Below are 11,100 nucleotides of genomic sequence, written 5' to 3' on the forward strand. Positions count from 1 at the left end.
TACCAAATGGCAAAGTGCAGGATTCAGTTCTCTTGGTCTTCAGATTAGAACTACAGCCTTATTAACACGTTTTTATTTTGTGGTTATTATATTTAAGGCACAGAAGGTTTTAGAGATTTTAAAATGAATTCTTTTCGTAATATATATATATATATATATATATATATATATATATATATATATATATATATATATATATATATATATATATATATATATATAATTATTTATATTTATATATATATATATATATATATATATAATTATTTATATTTATATATACATATATATATATATATATATATATATATATATATACCATATATATATATATATATATATATATATATATATATATATATATATATATAATGTATATGTGTGTGTGTGTCATATTAACTATGAAGTTCACTGCTGATGGACCACTTTTGAAAAAGAATATATTCTTATTTATCATTCACAATACAGCAACAATGGAACAAAACCAGTTTTTTTTTTTTTTTTTTTGCCAGACGAGCCGAAATTGCTCATCACAAACGACCGACAAATTGGGAAGCAGTAATTGATCATAGAACATTAAGGGTTTTATTGAAACTGACAATCACAATTTAATTTTTTTATTTTGCTTCATATCTGTGTCAAACACGAAGGATAGCACGTTATTTACTGAATGGGCTAATACATATTTTTCATGGAGCAAAACAGAGTATTCAATATGAGAACACGAATTGGGTTTCTACTCATTCGTTTAAGTATATCGTCTAATTAGCTTTGAATTTCGTATAAACGTTTGAGAGAAATGTTTCTGCGAGGGAAATATGACGTTTTAATTAGGATTCTCAGGCGTTAATTCTATGAATGTATTCATCAACATGAACCTATATCATTGAATTTTCTTGAATTTTGCAAATAAAGAAAAATAGAGATTGTGATTTCTGACTTCTTCCATATGAATTTATGTCCATGTCAAGCAATGAGAATAGTATAGTAATGGTGATGATAGTAATAGTAATAATATTAAGATAAACAACGATACAGAAGTTTACTGACAATTAGGTACACCTAACGGGATTAAAACCTAAGGATGAATGATCGTTTTCAAGATGAATTATTTACTCTTTTAGAGCGGTTGACGTGAGTATGTGGATTCAATGAATTCAGTCATCCAGGTTTTCCAGAGTACGACTTTGGATTAGTCTCTTTTATTCTTACAATTCTTGCTTCTCTTTTGATCTATTTTATTTATTGGTCGTTCTGCGAACGAAGCGGACACTCAATGTGATTTTATATGAGACATTGTCACTCCCCTTTGGTTCTCTGTCACGTGCTGCCATCTTGCGCCGAGTTTTATAACCTATTCATTGTAGGCCATCTTGCTTTCAGCATTATTCTTTTAAAGATGCATGACTGTGCATATCATGTTTTAAGAGTTTTTTATTTTTATTTTTATTTTTTTTTGGTCAGTGAGGGATTTTCGTGGTTGGTCAGCGAAGGCAGAGCTTGTGCCCATGCAGTCGGAACTGGAGGCTGAGGTGGGGGAGGAGGGACTGGGTTAAAGATTTTGCCTGTATATAAAGCAAAGACCAGTCGACATTCATCACAGAGTAACTCAAAAGCTCTTTCAATACTGAGCAACGATGAAGGTTCTGGTAAGAGATCTTTAGAAAGTTTCGTGTTTTGGTTTGAGAATATTAATTCAACTTTCATTCTTCATTTGACTTACGATTACTTCTAAAGGGTGTTCAGATCACTGTCTTACTCTACAATTAACCGGTTCATAAAACCTTCAAAATACACAGAAAAGGCTCATCATTTGAAAAATTTTAATAATGACCAATAATTTTCAAACTGATATTGACATATATATGATAACATACAGTTCAGGGTATTATAACCACTAAAACTATGTTACTTCATGAATTGAAAATGCTTCCAGGTCATGTTGGCATTTTTGGGGGTGTGCTCAGCAGGCGACCCCCATCAGGTCTACGGCTCCGGCTGGGATCCTCATGGAGGCGGAGGAGGAGGAGGAGGTTACTACCAGCCTCGATATACTGGGCCTTTGGCTTCGTCCGTTCCAGCAGGCATCGGAGGGAAGGTCATCCCTGTCTCTGATACCTACGAGGTGGCTGCTGCTAAGAATGCCTTCTACCACGCTTACCAGAGGCAGTTGGCAGCCGTTGCAAAAGGTGGCCACGGCCATGGTGGAGGATATGGACATGGAGGAGGAGGCTTTGGACATGGTGGAGGAGGATTTGGCCATGGTGGAGCAGGCTTTGGACACGGTGGAGGCTTTGGACATGGTGGAGGCTTTGGACATGGTGGAGGCTTTGGACATGGTGGAGGCCATGGTGGAGGCCATGGTGGAGGCTATGGCTACGGTGGAGCTCCCCTGTACGACGGCATAGTTGTAGACACTCCAGCTGTGTCCTCAGCAAAAGCCCAGTTCTACCGACACTACAGCCGACTGGGAGCTAAGGCTGCAGCAGCCCCTGATATTGATGTTTACGGAAACCAGAAGGGTTATGGCTCCGGATGGTATTAAGGAAGGGGACACCGGATGAAGAATCTTACATCAAAGTCTATAGTGATGTTGCTTTTGTCCATGAGTTACTTGTCTGTATGTATGATGTATATTTTGCTCTACGAAGTCCCACTGATTAGCAAATAAAAAGCAGAAGAAATACTTGAATCTTCACTGTATTATCCTTTCAATGGATAAATCATATTATCTTATGTTTGTTTTGAAGAGATAAGAAAAGAGTTATATACATACATACATACATACACTGATACATATAAATGTATATATAGATATTCATAATATATATAAATTCCTTCCCTTACTATGAGGAGTAACAATCTTACAATCAGTACCAAATTCATTATCTACTTGCTAAAGCTCCTGTGTAGAAAATTGCTAAAATATCATCAGCTTCAGATATCAACACAAGAGGATCCTCAGCTGTTTAAGGACTTTTTTAGTGTAGAAAACTTCCAAAACAGTAATTTAATACAGAACCGCCCAGGAAGGTCCTCAGCTCAGTGGGGACCATGCAATGTAATTTCCTTGCATTTCACTACTCGATTTGGTATTCCACCCAGTCTTGCACTTCCTGGAATCTAAAGCGTAAAGCCTTTGGTTCCAGCACCTTTTTCACATTATTCATCCAACGTTCTTAGTTTCCTTTCCTTTACTTTGTTTCCTGAACTGAATTATCCTCTTTCCACCAATTAGTTGTTCGTACTCCACTGTTTGCCTATGTCTAAATCCTCAAACCACCGATTCATCTTTCTACCTTTTTAAATCTAATTGACCATATCTTTGGTCCGTTGTTGTATTGTTTACTATTTTGGGAATGGTGTGGTTATGTGTTTGATCAGAAAAGATTCTGAAGTACTTCGTTCCTGAATGTTGGGCATTTGCCCGATGATTTTAAAATCTTGACTTTCAATCTAAGTTTTACAGCTCTATCAGTCTGTAAGCTGACCCTCCTGTGACTGTCAAAGTGTACAAACCTTATGGAGCCCTTTTGTGGATCCCACGTAAGTGTCAGAGATACGGGGCAATGACATTTATACGCCACACAAGAGGATATTAACGGGCACAGCTGATCCTAATATCAATACTTCTGGATCAGATTATTTCCTATGGCAGGAAAATGTTCATGTACTAATTACATTGGGGAAACTAACATAAAATTGAATTATTTTATACAGAGTAACATTTGAGTAATTCTCGACAAATATAAATCACAAATTCAAAGGAAAGCAGTCACTTCTAAAGTTATATACTATGAATGTGCATTCCCTGTGAAATATGTGCCACTCAGATAATCTCTTGATGATGTAATTACGAAACGTCGGGAACTAATATGAACACTAGATGTGTATGTTAAATGGCTATTATCTATAAACCTTTTGATATCGCTCCAAAATAATATGAATTAACCACTGGGAGGCAAATGGAGTAAAATTCTATGTACTTCTTCAAGTATTTATTTACTAATCAGTGAGAGATGGAGGAACAAAATATACAATATATTTAGAGACTAGTAACTCAAGACAAAAGCAACATGAATATAAACATGAGGTTCTTCATCCGGTATCCTCGAGCTTAGTACCATCCGGAGCCATAACCCTTCTGGTGTCCGTAAGCATCGATATCAGGGGCCGCTGCAGCCGCAGCTGCGGCTTGGCTGTAGTGCCTGTAGAACTGGGCCTTTGCTTTGGCCACAGCTGGTGTGTCTACGACTTGGCCGTCGTAAATGGGAGCTCCCCCATAGCCATAACCTCCACCATGCCCAAACCTCCAACGTGGCCAGAGACTCCACCATGACCATACAATCCACCATGGCCAAGTCCTCCAAAGCCTCCACCATGGCCAGAGACTCCATCATGTTTGTGGCCACCTTTTGCAACGGCTGCCAACTGCCTCTGGTAAGCGTGGTAGAAGGCATTCTTAGCAGCAGCCACCTCGTAGGTATCAGAGACAGGGATGACCTTCCCTCCGATGCCTGCTGGAACGGATGAAGCCAAAGGCCCAGTATATAGAGGCTGGTAGTAACCTCCTCCTCCTCCACTACCATGAGGATCCCAGCCGGAGCCGAAGGCCTGATGGGGGTCGCCTGCTGAGCACACCCCCAAAACTGCCATAGCAACCTGGAAGCATTTTCAGATCGTGGAAAAAGTTGCTCTTAGTAGTTATAACAACTTGAGATGACTGTTAGTCACCACTAGAACGTTTCAAAGAGGAGACCGTTTTTGTGTAGTTGAGAAAATGTTACAAAGAATTGTTTGGTGACAAAAACATAGTCTTAACCACCTATAAATGTAATTCAAAATCTTATGAAAATAAGAATATCCAGATCTTTAAGATAAAAATTAAATCTATATTTGCAAGCCAAAAAAAAAGAAAATCACTTCTAACCAAAGCATAAAACTTCAGAAAGATGAAATTGCCAGATCTCTTACCAAAACCCTCATTGTTGCTTAGAATGTTGTTGAAGGAACGTTTGAGTTACACTGTGATGAATGTCGGCTGGACTTTGCTTTATATACTGACAATATCTCTACCGCCCCCCCCCCCCCACCCACCCCAATCTCTGCCTCCAGTCCAGCCTGGATGGGGCATGCGCCCTGCCTTCGTTGGCCAACCACGAAAATCTCTGGACACTGACCTTGAATGACTAAACTATTTATAACATCATGCAATGCATTACACAGATAATAGCGTTTGTATGTTTTCAATCATGAGGTGGGAAAGAAAGATAGTCAGGAATGTATGAAATGAAAATTTCGTCATAAGATGGCAGCTTGAGATGGCTATTATAATAATAATTCAATGTCTCGTGTAAAATCGCCTTGAGTTCCCACCAAGTTTGTGAAATGACGAGGGAAAGTCTTATAAGGAGAGAAGAAGAATTTAGGAATATAATATAGAAAAACTTTGAAGCTTTTTCCGTAAAATACTGAGGACAGAATTCCCATTGATTGCTCGGGAGATGAGATATTACTCTTTTGAACGATTATTCAACATTAGGTCTCCATCAAGTTCTTTGCACTCAGTTGTCCGTAGAATTTTTTATTTAATATCTGTCACACCATTCTTATCATCCATGCAGCTATCATTAGTGAATATGGACGCATATTTCATATGTGGGAAGCTGGGAATAACAGTTGCTTGCAAAGAAAAAGCTGGATAATATAATGGCCTCATTCCATGAAGTGGAAATAATGTATTTTCAAGTAGTGATTGAGAATTTGAAAAAAATCATACATCCCCATAGATCTATTTTTGTAATCTAACTAATAAGGATAATATTGGTAATGCTGTGAATAATGACATAAAAATTTAGGGACAATTCAGTGCAATAAATTTCAGTATAACCACAGCTGAATTTTCCTTTGAGAGATGAATTAATTATCAACTCTTTCAAAGCCACTAAGGTGAATTCAGTTCTCCACATTTTCGTGAGAACGTTTCGTTGAAGTTTTCTTTGTTAATATTCAAATCCTCTCTTCTGTTTTAATCCTATTTTTATCCTTAATTTCGTAAATGAAGTGGAAATTCAAGGTGATTTTAAACGATGTATTGTCACTGCATTTCTTCCAATGTCATCACGTTCTGCAATCTAATGACGATTTTTATGATACGTTTTCATTACTGACTGACCATCTTGCTTTTGGGAGTCCTTCAAGGGGAGAGTCCAGGAATTATTGCGGTTGGCCAAGGAATGCAGGATATATGATCAGTGAAGCCTGGACTAGGGGTGAAAGAGTGGGTGGGGTTAAGGATTTTGTCAGTATATAAAGCAAACGCCAATCGACACTCAGTACAGTGTAACTCAAAAGTTCTTTCAATCTAAACAACGATGAAGGTTCTGGTAAGAGATCTCACCATCTGAACATTCTGAAGAGACAGTTTCGTAGAAGTGAATTTTGGTCTGTTTTATCAAATACAGAAACAGTTTCATTTCTTGACTCATTTTGATGGTGACTATTAAGTCTGAACATATTTGAAGTTATTATTTGCTAAATTAGACAATACAACTTAACAATTAATAGTCTCTTCGAATTAATTACACGCAAATATTGTTATCTTTATAAGGTACCTTTCCAATGTAGGGGTGTCACAATTAGCTTGAGGGTTACCGTATAATCTTACAGAGGTTTGTGACCTTACCGAGAAACACCCACTATACCACATACACATACATTTATGAATGAATATGTGTCTGCTAATGTAAATTTAAATTTCTTTAGCTTCTTAACTGAATATTCCAAAGTGTTGTATGTCTAAGATTTACTACCTTTCTCTATAATTGAATGTTTCATGTTTTGTTCAGATTGCTTTGGCGGTTCTGAGAGTGTGCTCAGCCCTCCCTGGTTACATTGGAGGCTATGGCCCTGGTGGCTTTGGGCATGGTGAAGGCTATGGTCATGGGGGAGGCTACGGCTACGGTGGAGCTCCCCTTTACGACGGCATAGTCGTAGACACTCCAGCTGTGGCAGCAGCAAAGGCCCAGTTCTTCAGGCAGTACAACCGACTGGCAGCTAAGGCTGCAGCTGCCCCTGATATCAATGCTTACGGATATCCGAGTGGTTACGGCTCCGGATGGTACTAAACACGAGGACACAGGATGAAGAAGCGTCGCAAAGTTTATGGTCACAATGGTTTCGTCATGAGTCACTTTACCCGTATTTGTAAATTATTTATATTTTGACCCACGAAATTTCACTGATTAGGAAATAAATGAAAAATAAGCATAGATTGACTGAATTACCCTTGAGACCTTTACTGGTTCAATTGCCTCTCTAAAACCATCATTTAGATGAAGCAGGGCTCATACTCAATTTCAGGGGATACCTATGTATTATATATACATATATACCCTATGTGTGTATGCATAAGTTCATACGTACGTGGTGATATATACTTTTGGGGCATACCTACGTTCAGGTACAAGTGCATATGGACAGGCATTGATTGCATGCTATGAAAATTTTCAAGCCCCAAACGAACGTAAATTTGTAAGGGAAAGCTAGAAATGGGGGAATATAATCCACGTTGCAAACCGTGCTTTCATTGCACGTATTAGAACAGACTAAGATATACAATTTAGACCAAAGGCCAGGTGGTGTGACCTATGAGGTCGTTCAGCACTGGAAGGAAAATTGAGAATAAAAGGTTACAAAGGTGTAACAGGAGGAAAACCTCAGAGCAGTTGGAGTGAAACAATTTTTAGAAGAGGGTGGAAAGTGAGATGGAAGAAAGAATATAAATAGAGGCGTAATAAGGGGACTGAAAATGGGGGCAGCTAAGGGCCGAAGGGACGCTGCAAAGATCCTAAAATAATGCCCACAGTGCACCGTGCGTGAGATGCACTAATAGCACTACCCCCCTACGGGATCACTGCACGCACTGCCACGTCTCTGTTTCGGACGGTCGCAGAATGCTTGAGCAGAGATCTTGGTGGGTATTTGGTGGGTATTCATGATTTGAGTAGGCTTATGGGCATGATGCATAGCCATCTAAAACACAGAGTATGACACTCACCGAATTCAAATCACTATTTCGTTGTAAGATACTAAGATACTGTGTATAGCAATTTGTCCCTGAGGAAAATCTAACTCTATGAGAAACAATATTTTCCTAAGTAAACGATTGCCTTTTTCAAATATCTATAAAAATTGTCTAATAACCACTTTGATGCGAATAACTGATTTCTGGCTAAAATTAATTTCAATAAGATTAAATAATTTTTTTTATCGTTAGATCTTACAGTTAGAATATATGCCAACAAGAAATATCAATAACCATTACCAAATAGATATCTCAATAAAATACTTTCCCTTGAACTTACTCATTTCCCAACAGAGCTGTTTGATTGTATATTATTATTTACTGTAATTTGGCTTGGCAAATATGAGGCCCGACGTCGAAAGACTCTCAGTTGTTTAAATAAGTTAATAAAAGTCTAAACTCTGCTAATTTGCCAATTATAAAATAAGGATATATTCTCCTTGTTAATGATAGTAGTCCACTGCCTTTCCTGTTGATAGTGAAATTTTTATCAGAAAATCCAAACACTAATACTCATGTATCGAGATGCATGTGATACATTTCTCACAATATTTCTTACCCTTGTTTAGTAAATACATTAATCCACACACAAACACACAAACACACAAGCAGTTCATTTATCGGTAGGCAAATGCAATCAATACGTATCTCGCTTTTTGTTTATTTGCTAATCAGTGGAGCTTCGTGGAACAAAATATACATTACAGAAAGACAAGTAACTTATGACAAAAGCAGCATCAGTGTAGACTTCGATATAAGGTTCTTCATGTGGTGTCCTCGTGTTTAGTACCATCCGGAGCCATAACCACTCGGATATCCGTAAGCATTGATATCAGGGGCTGCTGCTGCCTTAGCTGCCAGTCTGCTGTACTGCCTGTAGAACTGGGCCTTTGCTGCTGCCACAGCTGGAGTGTCTACGACTATGCCGTCGTAAAGGGGAGCTCCACCGTAGCCGTAGCCTCCCCCGTGACCATAGCCTACGCCGTGGCCAAAGCCTCCACCATGGCCAAACCCTCCACCATGGCCAAAGCCTCCACCATGGCCAAAACCGCCACTGTAACCAGGGAGGGCTGAACACAACCCCAAAACTGCCAGAGCAACCTGGAAAAAATGTAATACCATTCACAGACAATCACAATAAACCTTAGAACTTTATTGCAAGTAGTTTCTCAAGTACAAAGTTAAAGGGACTTAAATTTACATTAGCAATCATACATATCTAAGTGCATGTGTATATATGTGGTAGGGTGGGTGTATGTACGTCTGTGCTCTTGTAGGAATCTTACATACGTATCTTTTAAAACTGAGTAGAAGCCCTACTTCATCTAAATGATGGCTTTAACAGAGGCAGTTGAACCAGAAAAGGTCAAAAACCTTAGTAAGATTGTTTGGTAACCCTTAAGATAATTGTAAGATAACGAGATTGAATAGGTAGTTTATAAGATTGAAATATTTGGATACAGGAAATTCAACCAACAAAACAAGAAGACTCAGCTTATTATCAAGCTGTAATGTAGTATGCAAATAGTAACTTCAAATATGTTGTATGGTATGGTATGGTGTTTTTATGTTCCATGGAACCAGTTAACTTCTATTAAAAAATGCCATAACTTAATTGTCACTGTCTAAACGAATCAAGAGACGACGCTATTTGGTGTATTTGAGAAAACTTTAAAAGATCAAGAAATTGATTTAGGTTCACTCTATAAGATTTCACTTCAAACCAAACAGCGATTTTTGAAAGATGAGATGGCGAGATCTCTTACCAGAAGCTTCATCGTTGTTTAGTGTTGAGAGAACTTTTGAGTTACACTGCTGAATGTCGATTGGCCTTTGCTTTATATACTGACAAAATACTTAAGCCAGCCCCCACCCCCGCCACCACCAAACACCTGAGCCTCCAGCCTTGGCTGGATGGGGTGTACGTTCGTCAATCTGAAAATCCTTGGAGTCTGACCAAAAATGACTATAGAAACGTTCCAAGCATAATCGTGCATTGTATTCACAATGGCTTCTGCATTTTTAGAGAATAAGACGGGAAAAATTTAAGATGGCCTCTGACAAATAAATTTTATAAATCATCCAAGATGGCGGCACGTGACGGCGATACCGAAATGAAGTGACAATGGCTAATATAAATTAACCTTGAGTTTCCGGTTCGTTTGCGAAATGAATTATAGAAAAGAATAAAAGAGAGGATAAAAGAAAAAATTGTAAGGAATGATACAGAATAATCTAAAAGGGTTCCCAGGAAATGCGGGATGATCGAATCCACACCAGTGGCTCTGAAAGAGTGTAAGTAATTCGTCTTTGCAAACGATTACTCTGCTTCTGGCTGTAAACCAGTTTTGTGTACTCAGTAGCCAGTAGATCTTGTTATCACGATATAAAACATTAAGTTTATTATCGTGATTTAGAAAATACTCATCGCAGCGCGAGTCCTGGAATGGAGGAACAAATTCACAGATATCTGTGGGTACTGATATGTTAGAGCAGATTCCCGAAAGCTCTCTGTAGTATAGATTCGGTTTTGAATATATTTGTACCCAAACAAAGCTGTGGATTTGTTTCTCCGTGAGTGTGATTACCGATCATTATCACTTACCAAGGCACATAATCGTGTGGAAGAATTCACAAATTCCAATCACTCGCCGGTCAACAGTTTTGGAAATATAATGGCCCATGTTTTGAGAGAAAAAAGTATCTATAAAAAATACGATTGATAATTTAATAAAGCATCATAGTTTCTTACGCGACCTCATTCTGAGACTATGAGTGTTTGAACCCCGCTACCAGACAGAAGAATTACTCCATATTCTTGCATTTGGATCTAAAGGTTTGTAGCGAGAAGCGTTTCCAAAATAATGCGAAGAAAACGAGAAGTGAGGTGGGCGCAGTGATTAATACAATTACATACGTACTTGGTAAATAGTACCAGTAGATTTTAAATGTATTTCTTTTATGTTCATGACGATTTTAATACAAGTTGATATCATCATTCCACTGAAATAATT

At 38.1% G+C, this 11,100-nt stretch overlaps 3 protein-coding genes across 3 annotated transcripts; 2 read left to right on the forward strand and 1 right to left on the reverse strand.

Moving 5' to 3' along the window:
• The first annotated feature begins 1,608 nt into the window (after positions 1-1,608).
• LOC135200414 (acanthoscurrin-1-like) lies at positions 1,609-2,686 on the forward strand. Its single transcript, XM_064229043.1, has 2 exons — positions 1,609-1,649; positions 1,937-2,686. The coding sequence occupies exons 1-2, from the start codon at positions 1,638-1,640 to the stop codon at positions 2,543-2,545; spliced, it is 621 nt and encodes a 206-aa protein (XP_064085113.1). The 5' UTR covers positions 1,609-1,637; the 3' UTR covers positions 2,546-2,686.
• Positions 2,687-4,027: 1,341 nt separating this feature from the next.
• Positions 4,028-9,903, reverse strand: LOC135199724 (uncharacterized). Its single transcript, XM_064227879.1, has 3 exons — positions 9,853-9,903; positions 8,873-9,187; positions 4,028-4,662 (listed from the first exon to the last, which is right to left on the reverse strand). The coding sequence occupies exons 1-3, from the start codon at positions 9,862-9,864 to the stop codon at positions 4,249-4,251; spliced, it is 741 nt and encodes a 246-aa protein (XP_064083949.1). The 5' UTR covers positions 9,865-9,903; the 3' UTR covers positions 4,028-4,248.
• LOC135200419 (uncharacterized) lies at positions 6,334-7,267 on the forward strand. Its single transcript, XM_064229049.1, has 2 exons — positions 6,334-6,386; positions 6,849-7,267. Exons 1-2 carry the CDS (start codon positions 6,375-6,377, stop codon positions 7,125-7,127), a joined length of 291 nt encoding a protein of 96 aa, XP_064085119.1. The 5' UTR covers positions 6,334-6,374; the 3' UTR covers positions 7,128-7,267.
• Positions 9,904-11,100: the final 1,197 nt, after the last annotated feature.

This window comes from Macrobrachium nipponense, chromosome 26 (assembly GCF_015104395.2).
Source record: "Macrobrachium nipponense isolate FS-2020 chromosome 26, ASM1510439v2, whole genome shotgun sequence".
In the NCBI taxonomy this organism is placed as follows: Eukaryota; Metazoa; Arthropoda; class Malacostraca; order Decapoda; family Palaemonidae; genus Macrobrachium; species Macrobrachium nipponense.

What these genes read in the sequence shown, in the direction of transcription:
- LOC135199724 (XM_064227879.1), bottom strand. An exon ending in GTTATGGCTCCGGATGGTAC is followed by an intron (nt 4,663 to 8,872) that starts TAAACACGAGGA and finishes AAATGCTTCCAG; the next exon opens with GTTGCTATGGCAGTTTTGGG.